The 24,405-nt window shown below is 42.4% G+C and overlaps 1 protein-coding gene across 7 annotated transcripts in view; it reads left to right on the forward strand.

The window, feature by feature from the left end:
- Positions 1-24,405, forward strand: part of tmtc1 (transmembrane O-mannosyltransferase targeting cadherins 1) — a 99,179-nt gene that overhangs the window by 12,051 nt on the left and 62,723 nt on the right. For 4 of the 7 annotated variants that reach the window (XM_053415271.1, XM_053415270.1, XM_053415274.1 and 1 more), the window contains exons 2-5: positions 12,982-13,159; positions 19,347-19,420; positions 20,008-20,184; positions 23,560-23,641. In XM_053415271.1, coding sequence (XP_053271246.1) covers positions 12,982-13,159; positions 19,347-19,420; positions 20,008-20,184; positions 23,560-23,641 — 511 coding nt within the window. Of the gene's footprint in view, positions 1-9,586; positions 12,829-12,981; positions 13,160-19,346; positions 19,421-20,007; positions 20,185-23,559; positions 23,642-24,405 lie in introns of those variants that run through there. The other 3 variants (XM_053415275.1, XM_053415273.1, XM_053415276.1) reach the window with 3 other exon arrangements.

The raw sequence follows: 24,405 nt of genomic DNA on the forward strand, positions 1-24,405 counted from the left end.
AGCTGTTCAGATCAGTATTGTGATCATAGGTCAGTAGTTTGGAGCCGGTTGGATAATGCAGAGTGGATTAACAAAGTACTTCCTGTTTCCTGGCGAATCAGTAGGTGGCGCTATGACACTGAGGAAATATTGACACATAGAGCTGTTCAGGCTTGTACTCTTATCATGTGACAGAAGTTTGGTAGTGATAGGACAATGCACAGTGGACTTATGAAAACATCGTGTCCTTTGGCGAAGGATGATCCTTCGCCAAACATCAATGTTTACATGGTTTGAGGAAATGTCACAATTCTGACCTTGATTCAATGACTTGACTGAGCTCATTTGAGCTGTATATCTTAAAGCAGCCAGGAGCAGTTCATCAAAGTATAAAACATGTCACTTCCTGTAGCCACCAGGGGGCGCTGTAATTTCAAGTCATAATTTCTGTGTAGATGTCATCAGGATGGCACCCTTGTCTTACATGTCTAGTTTGGACTCGATTGGACAATGTATGTCCGAGATACAGAACCTCGTGTTTTGATGGCGTTTAATCAAACTCAAGACGCCACGCCACGGTCACACGGTGTGACGAAAGGTCAATCTCTTAATCACTTTTTATCTCCATCTTGTTGTGATGGCACTGATCTTAATTTGAAGTTAATCTGATGAAAGCCCTGGGACAAGTTTATCAAGTAAAAATGTGGAATATGGAAAAAAAATGGCCACTTAATCCAAAATGGCGGCCTCCCTGTTTGGTCAAGCATACCTATCCAAGATATTTTTTTGTTTGTTATGAAACGACACATGTCCCGATAGATTTGTATAAATGTCGGCCATCGTAGTGCCGGGGTTGCCCTATAGGGGGCGCTGGTCAGTTTTTTTGCCACGCCCATTTCTTAAAACCATATGAATATCTTCAGGGGGGGGCTGTTGTTACACACATGTAGTTTGAGAGAGATAGAAACATGAACACTGAAGTTACAGCAATTTCGTGTTTCACGGCGAGTTGATGAACTTTAATGCCACGCCATTCATATGGCGTTTGACGAAAAGTCACGGTAATCTTATGTCTTCATTGTCAATGTCTTGGAACCCATTTGATACAGTTTGACATGGTTGAGGTCAGTGGATGAGGAGAAATTTATCCAAGTGTAAGACAAGCAAAAAACAAGACATTTCCTGTTGCCACCAGGGGGCGCTGCGGTTTTAAGTCATCATTTATGCATAGATGTCATCAGGCGGGGACTATTGTCTTACATGTCTAGTTTGGACTTGATTGGAACATGTATGTCCGAGATACAGATGCCCGTGTTTTGATGGCGTGTAACCAATTTTTAACGCCATGCCACGGTCACACGGTGTGATAAAAAAAAAATCCCTCAATCATTTTTTATCTCCATCTTGTTGTGATGGCACTCATCTGAATTTGAAGTTGATCTGATGAAAGCCCTGGGACAAGTACGTAAAAGTAAAAATGTGGGATATTGCCAAAATGGCCACTAAAAGCAAAATGGCGGACTTCCTGTTGCGTTTTTCATAATGCTCCATGAGACTTTTTTTCATGACTGGTCACGATACACCTATATCCAGATTTTGATGAAAATCCGTTATGTGGAAACCTAGGGGCTGGTTCCAGGGGGCGCTGTAGAGCCATTTTGCCACGCCCAATTCCAATTACTCCAGAATACTAAAATATCCGCAGACCTTGAATTTCCTGCAAAGTTTCATAACTTTTTGAGCATGTCTAGACCCTGAAAAAGCCCCCCAAAGGGAAATAATAATAATAATAATAAAAATCCTTACAGATTCAATAGGGCCTCTCACCATTCGGTGCTCGGGCCCTAACTAGGGCTACGTTGTAGCACTAACGGGCCCGAGCACAGGCAATTTCAAGTCTGTTGCGGTCGGGGAAGAGAGAACGATCGATGACCAAGCGCACGTCTCTGCCTTGCGCGCGTTTTAAGCTCTGCAGCAACAATAAACGCTTCACTTCCTGTAGCCAGCAGGTTGCGCTAGGATTTTAAGTCATGGTGTCCTTGTAGATGTCATCAGATCGCGACTCTTGTCTTACATGTCTAGTTTGGAGTTGATTGGACCAAATATGTCCAAGATACAGACGCTCGTGTTTTGATGGCATGTGATCAGACTTTGACTCCACGCCATCAAGCGGACCGAGAATGTGTTTGGCCAAACTCCTGAGGATATGTATGAACCACGAGAAACAGTTAACACGCAGGCGGAGAAGACGGATGACAAGGAGCTCTCTTAATCAGCTCACCTCCTGCATTCGAATTCAGAATTTATATTTTGAGGCCATGTAGGATTGTTGCTATTTATTTTATTTTTGAAGTTCAGAAATGTTTTCCTATTTTGTAGCAGGTAAAAATACCAGTTAAATGTCAACAGTTGTCTTTATTGTCGTTCTGTTATTTAATAAATGCAACAAACTATAGTTTTTATATATATTGTATAACTATATATATATATATATATGTATATATATAACTTTATAACCTGTGTTATCAAATATGTTGTGCGGCTCCAGACAGATTTAAATTGGGGGAAGACGGGACGAAATGGCTTTTTCAATAGTTACATTTTGTGTCTTGATCAAACCATGGTGTTACACTGACCTCTGGTGCCTTAATATTGGCACTACAGGTGTAATTCAATATTAAGTCACTAGAGAGCAGTGTTGGACCATTAACTACAGACATGGTGTTTTCATTTTGTTTATCAAATTTATAAGCCTCACCACGGTCACACAGATTGATGAAAAGTTTAAATTTTGATAACTTTAGATCTTCATCTTGTTTTGTACACATGCATCAAATTTTTACGTTGATTTGATGAAGGCCCTACGAGAAGTGAGTCAAACTGTAAGACATAGAAAAACAAGACATTTGCTGTTGCCACCAGGGGACGCTGTGATTTTAAGTCACGATTTCTGTACCGATGTCTTCAGGTCGCGACTCTTGTCTTATGTGTATAGTTTGGACTCGATTGGACAAAATATGTCCAAGATACAGGAGCCTGTGTTTTGATGGCGTTTAATCAAACTTGGAGGCCACACCACGGTCAGACGGTTTTGCTAAAACTTAATCCTTCAATAACTTTAGATCTCCGTTTTGTTGTGATGACGATCGTCTAAATTGTAAGTTGATTTGATGAAAGCTGTAGGAGGAGTACTTAAAAGAAAAAATATCGAATATGACCAAAATGGCCACTAAAGTCAAACTGGCGGGCTTCCTGTTGCGTTATTCATAATGCACTGATGGACTTTTTTGTGCATCTAGTCATGATACACAATAGTCTTTGTTTTTTTTGATGATCGGTGAATGCTAAATGAGGGGCTTTTTCCGTAGGTGGCGCTATTGAGCGGTTTTGACACACCCGTTCCCAAATACTTCAGAATACGTAAACTTGCGCACATTTCTAATTTACTGTACACTTTAGAAACTTTTTGAGCACGTTAAAGCCCTCAAAAAGCCAATTCACTGAGCGAAGAAAAATAATAATAATAATAATCTTTTCAATTTCAATAGGTCCTCTCACCGATTTCGGTGCTCGGGCCCTAACTAGGGCTACGTTGTAGCACTTGCGGGCCCGAGCACCCGCACGTTGAAGCCTGTTGCGGTCGGTGGAGAGAGCGATCGATGACTAAGCGCACATCATCGATCGAGCACGCACTTCTCCACGTTGCATGCGTTTTGCGCTCTGCGGCAGTAGGTTTGCTAGTAGGTGGCGCCATCACTATTATTACACACAGACTTATAGATCTGTTCAAGTAGCCGCTCTGATGTAGCGTGAGCAGTTTCGTGTCAATTGGAAAATTTTACCACAATGTAATTTTCAAACTGATCAGTAGGTGGCGCTATGACCCTGAACTAATGTTTATATATGGAGCTGTTCAGATCAGGATTGTGATCATAGGTCAGAAGTTTGGAGCCGGTTGGATAAGGCAGTGTGGATTAACAAAGTACTTCCTGTTTCATGGATAATCAGTAGGTGGCGCTATGACACTGAGGAAATATTGACACATAGAGCTGTTCAGGCTTGTACTCTTATCATGTGACAGAAGTTTGGTAGTGATAGGACAATGCACAGTGGACTTATAAAAACATCGTGTCCTTTGGCGAAGGATGATCCTTCGCCACACCTCAATGTTTAAATGGTTTGAGGAAATGTCACAATTCTGACCTTGATTCAATGACTTGACTGAGCTCATTTGAGCTGTATATCTTAAAGCAGCCAGGAGCAGTTCATCAAAGAATAAAACATGTCAATTCATGTTGCCACCAGGGGGCGCTGTGATTTCAAGTCATAATTTCTGTGTAGATGTCATCAGGCCGAAACTCTTGTCTTGCATGTCTAGTTTGGACTTGATTGGACCATGTATGTTCGAGATACAGATGCTCGTGTTTTGATGGCGTGTAACCAAACTTTAACCCCACGCCACGGTCACACGGTGTGAAGGGAAAGAAATCCCTTAATCAGTTTTTATCTCAATCTTGTTATGATGACACTCATCTGAATTTGAAGTTGATCTGATGAAAGCTCTACGACAAGTAAATCAAAGTAAAAATGTGGAATAGGGCTAAAATGGCCACTAAATCCAAAATGGCGGGCTTCCTGTTTAGTCTAGCATATCTATCCAAGAGACTTATTTGTTTGTTATGAAAAGACACATGCCCAAATCGATTTTTGTACATGTCGGCCAATCGTAGTGCCGGGGCTGCCCGTTAGGGGGCGCTAGTCAGTTATTTTGCCACGCCCATTCCTTAAAACCATATGAAAATCTTCAGGGGGGGGATGTTGTTGCACACATTTAGTTTGAGTGAGATAGAGCCATGAACACTGAAGTTAGAGCAATTTCGTGTTTCGCGGCGAGTTGATGAACTTTGATGCCACGCCATTAATATGGCGTTTGACGAAAAGGCACAGTTATCTTATGCCTTCATTATCAATGTCTTGAGACCCATTTGATACAGTTTGACATGGTTGAGGTCAGTGGATGAGGAGGAATACATCCAAGTGTAAGACAAGCAAAAAACAAGACATTTCCTGGTGCCACCAGGGGGCGCTGTGATTTTAAGTCATTATTTCTGTGTAGATGTCATCAGGCCGGGACTCTTCTCTTACATGTCTAGTTTGGACTTGATTGGACCATGTTTGTTCGAGATACAGATGCTCGTGTTTTGATGGCGTGGAACCAAACTTTGACGACACGCCACGGTCACACGAAGTGACGGAAAAAAATTCCGTTGATCACTTTTTTTCTCAATCTTGTTGTGATGACACGCGTCTAATTTTTAAGTTGATCTGATGAAAGCTCTACGACAAGTACATTAAACTAAAAATGTGGAATTTGGCCAAAATGGCCACTAAATCCAAAATGGCGGGCTTCCTGTTGCGTTTTTCATAATGCTCCAAGAGACTTTTTTCTATGATTATTCACGTTACACCAGTGTCTAGATTTTGGTGAAAATCGCTTATGTGGAAACCTAAGGGCTGGTTCCAGGGGGCGCTGTTGAGCCGTTTTGCCACGCCCATTTCCAAATACTCCAGATTACGTAAATTTTCACCACTCTCTAATTTACTGGAAAGATTAAAAACTTTTTGAGCACGTTGAAGCCCTCAAAAAGCCAATTCATTGTTCGGAGAATAATAAGAACTAGGGCTACGTTGTAGCACTAACGGGCCCGAGCACAGGCAATTTCAAGTCTGTTGCGGTCGGGGAAGAGAGAGCGATCGATGACCAAGCGCACGTCTCTGCCTTGCGTGCGTTTTAAGCTCTGCAGCAAGAATAAACGCTTCACTTCCTGTAGCCAGCAGGTGGCGCTAGGATTTTAAGTCATGGTGTCCTTGTAGATGTCATCAGATCGTGACTCTTGTCTTACATGTCTAGTTTGGAGTTGATTGGACCAAATATGTCCAAGATACAGACGCTCGTGTTTTGATGGCATGTGATCAGACTGTGACTCCACGCCATGGTCAGAGTATGGTGTTTTCCTATTTTGTAGCAGGTAAAAATACCAGTTAAATGTCAACAGTTGTCTTTATTGTCGTTCTGTTATTTAATAAATGCAACAAACTATAGTTTTTATATATATTGTATAACTATATATATATATATGTATATATATAACTTTATAACCTGTGTTATCAAATATGTTGTGCGGCTCCAGACAGATTTAAATTGGGGGAAGAGGGGACGAAATGGCTTTTTCAATAGTTACATTTTGTGTCTTGATCAAACCATGGTGTTACACTGACCTCTGGTGCCTTAATATTGGCACTACAGGTGTAATTCAATATTAAGTCACTAGAGAGCAGTGTTGGACCATTAACTACAGACATGGTGTTTTCATTTTGTTTATCAAATTTATAAGCCTCACCACGGTCACACAGATTGATGAAAAGTTTAAATTTTGATAACTTTAGATCTTCATCTTGTTTTGTACACATGCATCAAATTTTTACGTTGATTTGATGAAGGCCCTACGAGAAGTGAGTCAAACTGTAAGACATAGAAAAACAAGACATTTGCTGTTGCCACCAGGGGACGCTGTGATTTTAAGTCACGATTTCTGTACCGATGTCTTCAAGTCGCGACTCTTGTCTTATGTGTATAGTTTGGACTCGATTGGACAAAATATGTCCAAGATACAGGAGCCTGTGTTTTGATGGCGTTTAATCAAACTTTGAGGCCACACCACGGTCAGACGGTTTTGCTAAAACTTAATCCTTCAATAACTTTAGATCTCCATTTTGTTGTGATGACGATCGTCTAAATTGTAAGTTGATTTGATGAAAGCTGTAGGAGGAGTACTTAAAAGAAAAAATATCGAATATGACCAAAATGGCCACTAAAGTCAAACTGGCGGGCTTCTTGTTGCGTTATTCATAATGCACTGATGGACTTTTTTGTGCATCTAGTCATGATACACAATAGTCTTTGTTTTTTTTGATGATCGGTGAATGCTAAATGAGGGGCTTTTCCGTAGGTGGCGCTATTGAGCGGTTTTGACACACCCGTTCCCAAATACTTCAGAATACGTAAACTTGCGCACATTTCTAATTTACTGTACACTTTAGAAACTTTTTGAGCACGTTAAAGCCCTCAAAAAGCCAATTCACTGAGCGAAGAAAAATAATAATAATAATAATCTTTTCAATTTCAATAGGTCCTCTCACCGATTTCGGTGCTCGGGCCCTAATAATCTTTTCAATTTCAATAGGTCCTCTCACCGATTTCGGTGCTCGGGCCCTAACTAATAATCTTTTCAATTTCAATAGGTCCTCTCACCGATTTCGGTGCTCGGGCCCTAATAATAATAAGAATAATGCCTACAATTTCAATAGGGCCTCTCACCATTCGGTGCTCGGGCCCTAACTAGGGCTACGTTGTAGCACTAACGGGCCCGAGCACAGGCAATTTCAAGTCTGTTGCGGTCGGGGAAGAGAGAGCGATCGATGACCAAGCGCACGTCTCTGCCTTGCGTGCGTTTTAAGCTCTGCAGCAAGAATAAACGCTTCACTTCCTGTAGCCAGCAGGTGGCGCTATGATTTTAAGTCATGGTGTCTTTGTAGATGTCATCAGGTCGCGACTCTTGTCTTACATGTCTAGTTTGGAGTCGATGGGACCAAATATGTCTAAGATATAGAAGCTTGTGTTTTCATGGCGTTCATCACACTTTGCCGCCACGCCACGGTCAGACGGTGTGTCAGAAAGTTGTTTCTTTGATAACTTTTTATCTCCATATTGTTGTGATGACACTCATCTAAATTTTTTGTTGATCTGATGAAAGCTCTCCGAGAAGTACATAAAAATAGAACATGTACCAAAAACAAGACATTTCCTGCTGCCACCAGATGGCGCTATCATTTTAAGTCAAGATTTTTGTGTTGTTGTCTTCAGGTCGCGACTCTTGTCTTACATGTGTAGTTTGGAGTCCATGGGACCAAATATGTCTGAGATATAGAAGCTCGTGTTTTGATGGCGTTTCGTCACACTTTGACGCCCCGCCACAGTCAGACGGTGTGGCGAAAAGTTTTTTCTTTGATAACTTTAGATCTTCATTTTGTTGTGATGACAGTCGTCTAAATTTTAAGTTGATCTGATGAAAGCTCTACGAGAAGTACATTAAAGTAAAAAATTATGGAATATGACCAAAATAGTCACTAAATCAAAAATGGCGGGCTTCCTGTTGCGTTTTTCATAATGCTCCAAGAGGCTTTTTTGTACATCTGGTGATGATACACAACTGTCTTCAATTTCGTGAGGATCAGTGAATGCTAAATGAGGTGCATCTCCGTAAATGAGGGGCTCTCCGTTGGTGGCGCTGTTGAGCCATTTTGCCACGCCCATTTCCAAATACCCCAGAATACGTAAATTTTCACGACTTTCTAACTTACTGCAAACTTTTACAACTTTTTGAGCATGGTAAAACCCTCAAAAAGCCAATTCATTAACGACACAGCAAAATAATAATAATAGGAATAATAATAATCATTTCAATTTCAATAGGTCCTCTCACCGATTTCGGTGCTCGGGCCCTAATAATGCCTACAATTTCAATAGGGCCTCTCACCATTCGGTGCTCGGGCCCTAAAAATAGCCACCATGCCATATCCTACGGATCCATCCCATGTTGAAGCATTTTACATCAGGTGCAATGAGAGCTACGTTGCTATGTGCTGCAGTGTAGGGCCCTGTCAACCAGAAATGTTTTTTCCCCAAAATGCTGAAGGGCGGTCATTCCAAAAGCATTGGTTTTCTGGAAATGTGTGGCTGTAGTATTCCCCAAGTTCTGATTCAATGCATTGTTTCAGTTGTCGGCTTTTTCTACTTGAAGATAGATATAAAAGCAGAAAGGAGTGGAGAAATGGGATCAGAAAGTGGAATACTGCTCTTGATAAAATCAAGCAGCACTCTGTCTCAGAGGTCCACATGACAAGCATGGTGAAGTGCACCAATTACAAAAAAAAGGAACTCCAGACTTCATTTGATCTATCAGATGTAAAGGGAGTGGAAGCCAGAGAGCGAGAGAGGCAGACAAACAGAGAGATACTGACCAGGTTAATAGATCTCACAGTGTATCTTGCAAGGCAGGGGATAGCATTCCAGAGTGATAAGGAGAGTAACTCAAGTAACAAACGTGGGAACTTTCTGGAACTTGTAAATCTATTTACCCGCTATGACAGTGTGCTGAAGATGCATACAGAAACTATTGGAAGAGTGAAAGTCACCAAGAAAAGGCCCCAGGTGTCACTACTGTCAAACAGAAGCCAAAATGACCTGGGGTTTGGATTATTGATCCACTTCATCATTTACATTAAAACCAACATCTTAGTTTTGCTCGCGCGACATATCTGCTCAACCCGAGCCTTTCAATTTAAAAATATATAAAACATCTTACAGCCAATTACGTTCATATTCTATTTAACAGTGGAGTTACAGAGCCGAGTCATTAATAGTTTTTAATAATATCTTCTATAAGATCTTCAGTACTTCCTTTCACTGCAGTGAACGTGACCGTGCCACAGAGCGCACAGAGCGCAATAAATAAATACTGCCGTGACAGTGGTGCGGGGATCTGCGTGATGTGTGCATGCGAATGGAAGGACGAGGAGGAAGAGAGGGTTCAGCGATTTCTGATCTCACACATTGTGTTATCCACAGCAGCGGCAGAGTGTCAGTGTATTTTCTTTATTAGTGACATCACTGCTGTCCCATAAAATCGCTCTTCACCTCACTAACGAACACATCGATGTCAGTGTCAGAAAGTTTCACTTCCTCTTCACATCGCTTGATGCCGTGCCTCCGTCAGGACTCACGGTGGAAACCCATTGGTCAGCGGCATCCTTTAATGTTCGTGCCGTGCTTTGCATTGACCATTCATGGTTGACGGTGGGCGTGTGGAGGGCGGATTTGGAGGCAGATCCACGTACGAATGTTTCCAAGTGGACTGTGAACATTGCGTTCAGGTGTGCGTACGCACGGTTTTATAAATCGGAATTAGCTTTGGCCAACGCCATTTCCGGCTTTTGTGCGTGCGCACACTTTTAGTAGGAATCCTACGCAATCCTTTATAAATCCGACCCCTGATCAGAGCATTTGGTACTTACATCAGGAGGGAGATCCAAAGAAAAATCGAAAGAAGCTGAAATGTACTCTATTCTCTTAGATGAGACCACCGATGTTTCCCACAAAGAACAGGTGTCATTTGTAGTGCGTTATCTACATCAAAAGCAAATAAAGGAGAGATTTATCGAAGTTTGTAACATTGATACAACAACAGGCCAGGAGCTGGAGAATACTGTAGTCTCCCTTCTACAGAAGAATGGTCTGGAGCTGAAAAACATGTATGGCCAGGGCTACGATGGAGCAGCCAACATGAGTGGCATGTACAAAGGTCTTAAAGCCAGAATACGCACACTCAATGAGAAGGCCCTCTATGTGCACTGCAAAGCACACTGCCTGAACTTGGTCCTGGTGGAAGCCTCAAAGTCAAATAAGCACTTTGTGACCTTCTTCAACCTCGTGGAGAAGCTGTATGCCTTTTGCAGTGGCTCCTCAAAGTGCTGTGCTGATTTAGTTAGATTGCAGCAGTCACTGCATCCAGAGGGACACATTGTGGAGCTCACAAGGCTGTCAGATACCCGTTGGGCTTGTATGGAACAAGCACTGATGGCCCTACAGAGAAATCTGGAAGCTTTAATGATGTTCCTCAATCAGATCTGTGAAAGAAATCCCTGAACTGGCGCTAGGAGATGCAAAAATGTACCAAAATGCGATTAACTTCCCATTCATCCTCTGCATGGAAATCACCACCCCAGCATTTGAAGTCACTGCTCTTGAATCAAACGCTCTGCAACAAGAAAGCCTGGACCACTCCACAGCCTACAAGCTAACTGATGGTGTAATTCATCTACTGTTGTGCCTGGTCAGGAGAGGAAACAGAAAGTGCCAGTGCATTTCCAACACAGCACAACTATATCCCAAGTGAGTGATGAGATTGACTCTGTGGAGTCATACTACATGTGGAATGTTTACTACACATTTATTGATACCTTTACTGCGGAGCTCAACAGGAGAATCCAGGGGAGCATCACTGGAAGTCCAACTGGCACAATCATACGGTCCTTCCACTCTCTAACAGTGTGTGCCAACTGGACAAGCACCCCAAACCCAGAGGCAGAAGAAGCTGTCCATGTTATTTGCGACTTCTATGAGGAAAATGAGGACCAGCTGAAGACAGAGCTAAAGGTGTTCCACTCCAGCTTTCCCTCGAAGAACCTGCAAGAAATCCTTGCCATTGTGGAGGAGAACACTGGCCAGCTCATCTTTCCATTACTTGTCAAGATGGTAAGGATCTATGCAACACTGCCAGTGACAACAGCTTCAGTGGAAAGATCCATTCAAAACTGAAGATAATAAAGAACAAGCTCAGGAGTCTCTGTGGAGAAGAAAGACCCACCGACCTTCTCCTGCTTGCCATTGAGCAAGACATTGAAATAAATCACAGTAAAGTAATAAAAATCTTCCAAGAGATGGCACCAAGGAGGATGCTCCTGTGAAGATCCTTTATTTTATTCAGAACAGAGTTTTGATAAGTTTTAAGTTAGAATATTTTTTGATTATTTAACATATTATTTGGTTATACACTATGGCTTTATTTTGTGTGTTTTTGCCTGTTATTCATTTATTTATTCAATTTGATAATTTGAGTGAGTTTATTAATAAAAATAAATATATAAGTAGAAAATATCCTACTGTTTTTTATTTACTGTTTAATTTCATAAATAATTTTTGCGATGGGTGCCCTTTTTTTTGTTTTGAGCACCTGCCTCCCAAAATGTCTGTGCACGTGCCTGTTCACGCTGAACAGTTTATTGTTTCATTACAGTCCCTCAATAAAAACATTTGATCAAAACAATTATTTGGGAACCCCCTTTTGTTTTTATGGCCAATATGACCAAATGATTTTGGTGAGAATATTACATTTGTACTTTAGCATAGTCAACAGAACTCGCTAGACGTGTGACATGATTTTGGTGAGAATATACAGTATTACTGTGTAGGGCTGGGTATTGCCTACATTGCAACATAGTGGACACAGGAACCTAATGTCTCACTGAGAGAGGAGATGGTTGAAGATCTTGAGCAGCATGTCATCTTGTGTCAGGAATCAGACATTCTGTCATTATGCAATGCTGTTATGTTCGATGGAGATTGGGACCCAGACTCGAGTATGCAGGTTAACAGTTTATTGAAATGATTAATAATGGTGGGATTCACAGGAGGTATGTAGAATAGCAGTGGAGTGGCAGTGACGGCTCCAGTGGCTTCAGCACACGAGAGAGGGGAATATTGAAGACGGTGGACAGGTTTGCAATTGGTGTTGATCTGGAACTGGCAGGCTGGGATGGTTCTGAACAGAGGGAAACAAGACGTTAGGTACGAGCACAGGCAAGGTAATATAGAGCTAATGTCAGACGTAGCTACCACTGTAGTGGACGGAACGATCTGGCTTCATCTAGGAAATGATAATATGGTCTGTATTTATATAGCGCTTTTCCAGTCTTTATAACCACTAATAATGTTTATCCGTACAGTTTTGCCATTCACCCATTCACACATACATTCATAAAGTGCACCCATGTCCGACACTTTCTCAGTTTTTCTCTAGCATACATCATTCATACACTGCCAAATGCCAGGGGTAATTTGGGATTTAGTATCTTGCCCAAGGACACTTCAACATGCATCCATCTCTGGTTAGTGGACAACCCGCTCTACCTCCTGAGCCACAGGTGCTGGATTGCTGGATGATTGTTTAGGTAAGGTTGATATGTTTTTGTCTCCATATGTGTATAAAGATATATTGAATAATGGGTGATACTGACTGTACTCTTTTACAATGACCGAATAACTTTTAAAAAGTCTGTTGTCTCCACCCACAGTGCTGAATATTTCTTTCTCTTGTCTGTCAGGTTGAACATCCTGTTGGGCGGAATGACACCTCTGTATTTCCATATCGTCAATGTGTGTTTCCACTGTGCTGTATCCTGCCTGCTCATGCACACATGTATAAGCTGTGTGTTTGAAGACTCACGTTTGGCTTTCATCACAGCACTCCTCTTTGCTGTGCACCCTGTCCACACTGAAGCCGTGAGTATGCGCCACACAGCCTGTTACAAACTGGGTCAAGTTGGCTTTAAAATAAGAAACGTGGTAGAGGGTCAACATCCCGGGCTTAGCGATGAGGCTAATACGGAAGTGCAAGAAGCTGCAGTTCACTGGGTGGACACTGGAGGCTGGCTCCAAGAAGGAGTCAATTCCCATTGACTCCCATGTTAAAAAGCCAGACTTTAGAGCGGAATTAAACCTGTTTACATCCTGGTTAAAAAAACGGTTTTAGTCTCAATCACTTAGTTCTTACTTCATGACAACTCTGAGGGGGCAGGATTTTTTTCTAACTCACTCATTTAAATCATATAGAGGTTTGATATTATGAATAATTATCATGTGACGTCACAGTTAGCTCGCGACTCCAGCTCCTAGCCTGTTGCCTGCTCGGGTCCACCTGAGCTCACAGGCTAATCCCCGTAACTGAACACGACCTGAGACTGTGTAGAGGCTTGAGCCGGTCCACCCAGCAGAGAGAAGCGTTAGAGTTTATGAGGATGAATCTATTAAACTGAGACAGGAGACAGGAGACTGTGTCTGGAGAATAAGCTCCACCACGTAAGAAATCTAATGTTATGTAAGGTCCTTCTTCTTTACGGGGCGGCTGTGGCTGAGGGGTAGAGTGGTCGTCCTCCAACCTGAAGGTCGGCGGTTCGATCCCCAGTCTGACCCATCTGCATGCCGAAGTGTCCTTGGGCAAGATGCTGAACCCTGAATCGTCCCCCATAGAATAACAAAGTGCTGGGATAGATGCACTGTATGAATGTGTGTGTGAAAGGGTGAATGTAAAACTGTACTGTAAAGCGCTTTGAGTGGTCATCATCAGACTAGAAAAGCGCTATATAAATACAAATCCATTTACCATTTACCATAACAATTGGTGCAGCCCAGCTGCTGTTGCTGGGTTGTGCTACTCCAGTCCTTACACTCTGTTGAACTTGTTGATCTGCTGCAATCTGTTTGTGTCTGGCCATCCTGCGTTGTGCCTGTTTTACAGATGGCCCTTAGGTGGTCAGTATATCATGTTGCACTAGATCTGTAGTTCCAAAAGAGAAGACATCTTCATACGACTGTAATAGGCCAGCTAGCCTGACTAGGTCTTCCTGAGAGAGGTGGGCACAGCTCTCAACATACAGTGCCTTGCATAAGTATTCACCCCCCTTGGACTTTTTCCCATTATGTACTGTTACTAACTGGAATTCAAATAGACTTAAATAAACTTTTTCCCGTTTGATCAACAAAACATGCATAGTACTTAGGAGGTGCAAAATAAATTTTATTGTGACACAAACAATAATGAGAACAAAAAAGTTGACATCTGTTGGGTGCATAAGTATTCACCCCCCTGTGTCAATACTTGGTAGAACCCCCTTTCGCTGCAATTACAGCTGCAAGTCTTTTGGGGTATGTCTCTACCAGCTTTGCACATCTAGAGATGGAAAGGTTTGTCCATTCTTCTTGGCAAAAAAGATGAAGCTCAGTCAGAATGGATGGAGACCGTCTGTGAACCGCAATCTTCAAGTCTTGCCATAGATTCTCTATTGGATTGAGGTCTGGGCTTTGACTGGGCCATTTAAAAACATTAACATTCTTTAATCCAAACCATTCCTTTGTAGCTCTGGCTGTATGTTTAGGGTCATTGTCCTGCTGGAAGATGAACCTCCGCCCCGGTCTCAAGTCTTTTGCAGACTGCATCAGATTTTCTTCAAGGATTTCCCTGTATTTGGCTCCATCCATCTTTCCCTCTATTCTGACCAGTTTCCCTGTACCTGCTGAAGAGAAGCATCCCCACAGCATGATGCTACCACCACCATGTTTCACTGTTGGGATGGTGTGCTCAGGGTGATGGGCAGTGTTGGGTTTTCGCCACACATAGCGTTTTGCATTGAGGCCAAAAAGTTCAATTTTGGTCTCATCTGACCAGAGCACCTTCTTCCACATGTTTGCTGTGTCTCCCACATGGCTTCTGGCAAACTCCAAACGGGATTTTTTATGGATCCCTTTCAACAATGGCTTTCTTCTTGCCACTCTTCCATAAAGGCCAGATTTGTGGAGTAGACGACTAATAGTTGTCCTGTGGACAGATTCTCCAGCCTCAGCTGTGGATCTCTGCAACTCCTCCAGAGTAACCATGGGCCTCCTGGTTGCTTCTCTGATTAATTTTCTCCTTGTCCGACTCTTCAGTTTGGGTGGACGGCCTCCTCTTGGTAGGTTTGCGGTTGTGCCATATTCTTTCCATTTTCTTATGATGGATTTTATGGTGCTCAGAGAGATGTTCAAAGCTCTGGATATTTTTTTATAACCTAACCCTGCTTCATATTTCTCCACAACTTTATCGTAAGGGACCCGGAAGGGCTCTTGCGCTTACTGGCCCGTGAAAATGCAGAAGCATGTTTCAGGCTTTAGGGCCAGGATAATAGACACCATGTCCTCTTTAATTGAGAGGACATGGTGCCTCTCAATTAAACTTTTGGTTAGGGTCAACATCATATCTCCAGCTGCAGTATGGCGGAGTCAGGTGGTGCCAGACTCCAACAATGTAGTGCGGGATACTCTGACAATGTGCACCTCAGGCTGTGGGCCGGGCTTAATTTCTCTGTGACCATAATCCAAGTGTGCCTGTTCCATGTTATTAGCTGTGTCTGACATAATAATGTTCAAGTTTGTAACTCAACCGCCGGCTGGCACTGACAGGTTGACATCCCCCTGGACTGTCAGACCCTCAGGACCGATGCCCTGCAGAACTTGTACAGTGGATAGATGGATTTGAGGTCTGGATTCATTAGAGATGGCATTGAAATGACGAAGGGGCAGTCCATTCCTCCAAGCGCTAGAGTCTAGCAGAGCACATAAGTCCATATATCCGTATTGGAGTACTCATGTTGTCTTCTGAGCCTTTGGTGCATGTGACCACTGTACCTGAGTCAGGAACCGGTGCTGTACTGGCTCTGATTGCAGATCGTTTGGGTTTACAGGTAGAAGGTAAGTACCTCTGTATATGCCCCACCCAAGAACAGTGGTGGCAAATTACTTAGTGCTGTAGCCATGCCCGGGCGTATCCACCGTTTGCCTGGTTAACGATGTCTGCATTAACCCGGACAGCCTCTTTAATGTCAACAAGGAATGGATTCATGCTGGTGTATGGGCTCACAGCATTGAAGTGATCCTAGACGAGCCCCCAGTGTTACCTTTTCTGGCCAGTATCTCAGGCCCGAACCATAGTTGGGAGCTTACTGGATATTTGGCCCACTGTCTAGCCGGTAACCAGCCGTCCGGACCTCTCCGTGAAGGAAGCGGAGGAGACGATTCTTTACTTTTTAATGCGGCCACTTTATTTTCAACCCCCTCATCACGCGCTCGGGGGTCATTCTATTTATGTTATCCACACATTTTAGCACCTTTTCCCACAACACCCAGGTGCACTACATCACACACTGGCCACTCTCCTTGAAGGGGCAGGCCCTGCCTGCAACAAGTGCAAGTGCAAGGGCATGTCCATGGCGTAGCGGAAAAATTTGATATCCCGCTATGCAAATTCAAGTAGCTCTAACTTCCGTTTTTTTCTCCAATCACTGTCAAACTTACCATACGTGATAAAAGTCTCGCCTTTTTTTCATTTGATCCAACTCAAAATGTATCAAGCATTGAGACGTCTGTGACGCCACATTTTGATACTTAAGCATTTACATTGTAAGGCGATGTCATGATTTTGATGGAATGCCAATAAACAGGAAGTGGATGTAACGTTACTGTTCATGCTCCATTCTATCTTAAACTTGACGTGTACAATGAGTCACTACGTGAACACACCACAAGGACAATATTTGACAGCTCAGGCAGAACCTACTGGACCTACTACTGGAAACAATCCCTCTATTTCAAATGTCATTGGAATGACCTGAATTTTTTTAAAGCCGACTCCAGACTTCGTAGCTGAATCATGCGACATAATCAGCAAGCATTCTCGTGTGCCACAGATGGACACAGGGACATTTTTGCATTTTCAAATGTGCTACAAAATCCTAATTGTACAGATTTCATCCCATCAACTGTAAATTTGGGATATGTCATCTTAGGGGCTTTTTGAACATAAATAATATTTTTGCACATTTATGATTATTATCATGATTCATGTGATCTCTTGCACACCCTAGCTTACCTGCACATTGTTTCTCTGTCCAATTGGCAGGGACAGGGATATTGTTTTTCTCTGCCAGTTCATGGCACTTAACTGGAGCAAGGCCATGGAACTGGTCAGCTAGTTGTTTCAAGTGTTTGGCAAGCTCCTCCTCCATCTCATCTGTGAATATTCTCTTTACCTCAGCTACTTGCACCCCAGGCTACTGACTTTACTTTCCCTTTCTCTTTTTTCTTTATGAATCTTTTGAGGGTTGTCTTATCAATATTTCTATCCCTTCCAGCTTTTCTTAAGGACTTCTTTCCTTACATGACCTCAGCGGCTGCACTCTCCATCTCTGCGAGGGGTGTTTGGCCCCAGGTTGTCTTCCTGGTGTATAGTTTCTTGGCATGATGGCTTTTCTACAATGTTTATGACATTAAAAATAAAACATATATAATGTAATATTACACTAAATATGTTTAAGACTAAACTTAACTTGTGCTTCACAGCCACCGTTTTAGAAAAATCAACATCTCTTAGCAATTCAGGCTAATCTTCAGCTAGCATCAATCACATGGTTTTATATGTTGGAAGTTCACCAACATGTATGATATAAGTTTTTCTACCTGATTCAATTTGTTTTGACACAACAGTTGATAAGTTCAAAGCAAGAAAATTTACTTTTACATGCAAAAAACACATTTTTGTGAAAAAACATACTTCCCACAGCACCAGCACCAACTTCTCCTATATGGCAAGAGGGGAATGGGAGGGGCTTGAAAACATAATGGTCAAATTACCACAAATGTGTTCCGTTGCCTAGATACAGGGGGTGTTTCACATTACCCGATGTCCCACATTACCCCGCTCTCCCCTACACTCAAACTTGTGAGTTTGCAGTTTGCTTTTTCTTGCCTTTAATGGATCGGACGAAGAGTAAGCTGTGAAGGGGGGACAGAGAGAGAGTGGGGGAGGACATGCATAACGATGCCCCTATTTTGTATTAGATAATAATGTAACCTAATGTATAAAGGGCAAGGTTATATATTCTATTTTCACCATGACCCAATATTCATTTACTGTAACTAAAACCAAATGGAGTGTGTAAGACAATCACATTTCATTTCGCTTTCATCCAAAGCGACAATAAGTGCGTTCAACCATACAATGTAAGGCAGAAAGTGATTAGCACAAATGTGGGATCATTGAAGGATCGATACATTTAAAGTTAATTCTACAAGACTAAGTATTCTATCCTGACATTAATTATAGGGCTGCGAGAGAATTGCGAGGCCGCTGTATCAAATCTGGTAGCGCCTCCTTCTGACTAAATTCTAATGTGAAAACTTCTATTGATCTAGTGACTCTCATTAGTCATACACCATTTTAAAAAGCAGAATTCAAAACAACACACCCTATTTTTTGCGAGAATATTCTTTAATTACACTCATCAGAAAGATGTCAGCCACCCAGTAAAATGGATCACAGCAGTTAGCATCTCTGGCCCTCAGGCTTCAGGACTACCCTGTTTGATGGAGAGGTTGAGTGGGGCGGTGTGGCCTAGGTGGTAGAGTGGTGGTTCTTCAACAAGAAGGTTGCCAGTTCAAATCCCCCTCTTCCCCATTTGCATGCCGAAGTGTCCTTGGGAAGATACTGAACCCCTCATAAATGTTGAGTGTAATAATTGTAAGTCGCTTTGGACAAAAGCGTCAGCCAAATGACATGTAATGTAATGTTGAGGTTAGAGTCCCAGACTCTATATTTATGTCTTTGCTAACAGCGTTGAGTTCCAGATATCTTCTCACACATTGCAATTTCAGTTGAAGGAAGAAGGGTTGGGAAATGTCTCACTTCTTATTTCATTCACTAAGAAGTGTGGGCTAGGTTCTGTCAGTAATTAAGCAGAATATTTATAATTTATTACAGCAGCAGCTTAAGTTGTGCATCTCACTAAAGTGTAGCAAAAATACTGGGCTTCACACAGACATCCAGCTGTGTATCCTCACTGTCTCACATGTGAGTAATCACTGAAATGTTTGTGTGTTACAGGTGTCTGGGGTTGTGGGCAGGGCTGATGTTTTGGCCTGTCTGTTGTTTTTGCTGACTTTTCTTTCCTATGTTAGGTAAGATGACTCTGTAACACACACACACGTATCAGATATTAGATATTAGTCTGCCAGAGAAACAGATGATGATGTCTTTTTAATGCAGACAAGATAATGTAGTTTTTCATTAGCAGCTATTTGGCTGCTACAAAAGAGGATCATACAAGGTTGTGTGCTGGTTGGCAACATCCATCAACCTCCTACAGAGTGTGGTTATCATAGACTGTATATGGAGGTGGTTATGCATGTTCAGAATTTCCTCCTTGGTTATTTTAAAGTACATGATTTAAATCAGAGTTTAATTAAGAACGCTTTTAATAGTTTGCATATTTCAGAAGCTTGCACATTCTCCCTATCCCTGTTGCTCTTCACTGCTTCCTGCCACAGTCCAAAGACATGCAGGTTTATTAGAGACACAAATTACCCTAGTTGTGAATGTGAACATGAATGGGGGTTTGTCTTTATGTTTTGGGATGATCTCAGATTTAAAGCTATAAATAAATCATTACTTATCTTTGTGATTCGACGGATCTTCTGTCATCATATATTTATATATATATATATTCCATATGATGCATTTTGTCGTTCTTTTTTCTTTCTCTCAGAAGTGTGGGTGTGTGTGTCTCAGAGGACTCTCTGCCCTCCACCATGTCGGCATGTTCTCTGATTGTCAGTTTGTTGCTGGGCACTTGCGCCATGCTGATCAAGGAGACAGGCATCACAGTGTTTGGAGTTTGCGTGCTCTATGATGCCCTGGTCCTCTGCTGCAAGCCTCTTATTAAGTAAGCACTCAGAGTCTTGATTTGTTTTAAATGTTTGTGTTTTTACTTATATTTAATTGTGTGGTAATTGTCCTATGAGCATGCACATACTTTTTCAGCAATCAATGCTATATTTACTATGTGCGTGGCATCATGATGGACATGATGCATTTCAGATTCTTTGATACTTATCGTGTCTACCAAACATGCTTTTGTTGCTCTGTATCGCATACAGACCAGGGGTCTCATTTAGGGCTGAACGATTAATTGCATTTGTGCTAAAATCGCGATATGATAAAACGCGATTTTCTAATCGCAACGTGCGTGATTAAAATCTGCGAAAGAGAGTAGGGCACTGGAATGCTGTCCTCAACCGCAGCAAGAATGCCGCGGGACCACAAAACTCCTCTGATCCAGAAGATGGCAAGCCTGCATCACCTACAGGGTCCTAAAGTCTTCGGCCGACGTGGCGGACACACAGAGCCTGCTCATCTCGCCGGTGACCGTGGCGGACCTGAAAATCGCTCCCCGGAAAAGCAAGCCGAGCTCCAGGGCGGCGGGGCTCCAGAGCCCCCCGGTCACCTACATGCACATCTGCGAGACGGAGGTGTTCAGCATGGGGGTGTTCCTGCTGAAGCCCGGCGCCTCCTTACCGCTGCACGACCACTGCCCTTCCATCGCATCCAGCTGGCCCGCTGCATCCGCGGACACAGAGCTTAAACTGCTGCTGCTCCACTGACTATAACAACGCCGCATTCCTACACTTATAAAATGCAATTCAATGCGGAAGTAATCCAAGTATTCAGAATACGTTACTCAGATTAGTTAATCAATCAATCAATCAATCAAATTTTATTTGTATAGCCCATATTCACAAATTACAATTCGTCTCATAGGGCTTTAACAGGGTGTGACATCCTCTGTCCTTAACCCTCAGCAAGAGTAAGTAAAAACTACTAAAAACCCTTTTAACAGGGTAAAAATACATAGAAACCTCAGAGAGAGCCACATGTGAGGGATCCCTCTCCCAGGACGGACAGAAGTGCAATAGATGCCATGTGTAGGAAAACATCATCCAGATTTAAATTTTTAGCAGCATTGATGAGGGTAAACATCCCGAAGGATAACCCCAACATGACATGCCAAGCAGTCCCGCTGCAATCACAGTCCATGGTCATCAACCAGCAGGACCACGATCCACCATCTAGACCAGACGCCACTCCAGTCCTCAGTCACTGTCCACCGCCGACCACCAGGACCCACCACGAGCCGCGGTCCTGGTCCACCGCCCGTACCCAATGCCAATGTGACACAGGGTCCGCCACCAGCACGACGATCAGCCCACATGACACAGAATCCGCCACACTGGATCCAACATCGCGACCCCCGATGCCGGTCCACAAACCGCAATCCATGGTGCGGCCAGAGAGGCCCTGGATCTGCGGGTGATAAAGCAAAGGGATTCCAGGGAAGGGGGATAGGGATGGAGAAGAGGAAGGAGAAGCTGGAAAGAGAAGCTCCGTGTGTCATGTGTCATAAAATAGAACAAGTTACGTTCTGCCGCACTAATTAGCTCTAACTATAAGCTTTATCAAAAAGGAAGGTTTTGAGCCTACTCTTAAACGAACAGATGGTGTCTGCCTCCCGAACTGAAAGTGGTAGATTATTCCACAGCAGAGGGGCTTGATGGCTAAAAGCTCTGGCTCCTACTCTACTTTTAGAGACTTTAGGGACGACAAGTAGGCCTGAATTCTGGGAGCGGAGTGCTCTAGTGGGTTTATAAGGTACTAACAGCTCTTTAAGATAAAAAGGCGCTATATCATTAAGGGCCTTGAAGTTGAGGAGGAAAATTTTAAATTCTATTCTAAATTTAACTGGAATACAGTGTAGCGATGCTAATACTGGAGAAATGTGCTCTTTTTTCTTTGTTCTCTTCAGGACACGTGCTGCGGCATTTTGAACAAGCTGTAGAGTCTTTAACGACTTACTGCTGGAGCCTGATAATAATGAATTACAATAGTCCAGTCTCGATGTAACAAAGCCGTGGACTAGTTTTTCTGCATCTTTTTGCAAAAGGACATGTCTGATTTTTGAGATATTACACAAATGGAAAAAGGCGGTCCTAGAAATTTGTTTTAAGTGACTATTAAAGGATAAATCAGGATCGAAGATCACTCCCAAGTTCCTGACTGTTTTGTTGGAAGCAAGGGCAATGTCGTCTAGCGCAGCTATATCATTAGATAATGTATCTCTAAGGTGTTTGGGGCCAAGTATTATAACCTCTGTTTTGTCTGAGTTTAATAAGACGGAATAAGGTACAGATTACATTTTTGGGCGTGTATTCTGTATTCTGTAACGGAATACGTTTTGAAAGTATCCTTCCCAACACTGGAAATGTTACTGACTTGGGAGCAGTAAGACCCCTATAATTAAAAAAAATTTTTTTTTTAAAAAGTGTTTAAAATTGTTTTAAAAAGTGCATGGCTTGTCTTTATACTTACAATGACTTTGATTAAATTACTTAAATGCACACCGATTTGTTGTTCTTGTTTCTGTAATGAGCAATTAAATAAAAATGTGGGAAAGAATATTGTACAGTAAATGTATCTGTTTTTGTGTTGGTCATATTTAAATCATTCAATTTTTTTTGAGGAGGAAAAAAGTATTAAATCGCAATATTTGGGGAAAAATCGCAATTAGATTATTTCCCCAAATCGTTCATCCCTAGTCTCATTTAAAAAACAGTGCATAGGATTCATACTAAAAGTGAATGTACGCACAAAAGCCGGAAATGGCATACGCAAAATAAATTTCCGATTTGTAAAACCGTGCCCACGCACACCTTTACGCATTGTTCGCTTTACAAATCACAGTCCACCTGGAAACGTTCGTACGTGGATCTGCCTCCAAATCCGCCCTCCGCACGCCCGCTTTCATCCATAAATGGTAAATGCAAAGCATGGCATGAATATTAAATTAGTCACGGCATCAAGCTATGAGAAGAGAAAGCAAAACTTTCTGACACTGACATCGAGGTGTTTGTTAGTGTGGTGGAGGTGGAGAGGGATTATATAGGACAGCAGTGATGTCACATCACGCAGAACCCTGCATCACTGTCACGGCAGTATTTATTTAGTTAGAGTATCGGACCGATTCCCTCACATCAGTGGATCCTCACCTCCACTCATAGATATTATTTGGAAAGTTTCTTCATTTTTTGTAAGTGATCTCCAGGTTGCTCTGTGCGCTCTGTGCACTCTGTGCGCCTGATGGCACAGTCACGTTCACTGCAGCGCTTTTTTGTTACACGCACAGGGTTAGAAGATTATTAAAACCCATTAATGACTTGGCTCCGTAACTCGGACTGACAACCTTCTATTTGTCTTTTTCCTTCAGTCACCTGTATAGCTCCAGACCAGGCAACCTCCTCTACATCTGCAGCCCCTTCGTCAAAAGAGCCTGCCTGATCTCTGGATATGTGAGTACTTTTTTTCTTTTACATTAAAAAGTACCATTCAGTTAGTTTTACATGTTTTGGTCACTGAGCTACCAAACACCACATTACTGTTGGCCAAGTATTAGATGGATTTCTACTTTGATAAACATATGGTTTTCCATCCTTCTAGAGCAGGGGTCGGCAACCTTTATTATTAAAAGAGCCATTTTGCCCTCTCTTCCACCAAATACAATTTGATAGCACAGCTTATAAAGTTTTATATATAGTTTATTCTCAGTGATCATTGCCAGTTCACACTTAAAATGAACTAGTTCCGAGTTAAGTACATGCAGATTAAAATGAACTAGTTCACGTTCATTTGTTCCATTTTTTATTGGGATGATTTTGGTGACAAACGTCCGGTCATGTGTTATGAATCGATGGTGTCGGATCATGTCTGCGTGGCGCTCCGCTCATTTTAACACATTTTTCATGATGTTTAAATGCGGTCTCATAAACTCTAGAGCAAATCAAACAAACACTGAGTTACTTCATGTGCTGATCAGGTCCTGATAACTAATGATGCGTGTTTATTAGTTATAGTGAGAGCAGGTCATAGTGGAGGAGGACAAAGAAACTCGTGCTCGGTATAAACCAACTGTAGCTTCTGCTCTGATCATGGAGCAGCTGTTAACTGAGAGAAACTCTGTATTTTCACTGTTTCCACTGTTCTTCAACAAAGTCACTGACCGGCTGCTTGCGTGAACAAGCTCTGATCTCACTGTGTGAGTCTCTGAGCCTGTGTG

This window comes from Pleuronectes platessa, chromosome 22 (assembly GCF_947347685.1).
Source record: "Pleuronectes platessa chromosome 22, fPlePla1.1, whole genome shotgun sequence".
Classification (NCBI taxonomy): domain Eukaryota; kingdom Metazoa; phylum Chordata; class Actinopteri; order Pleuronectiformes; family Pleuronectidae; genus Pleuronectes; species Pleuronectes platessa.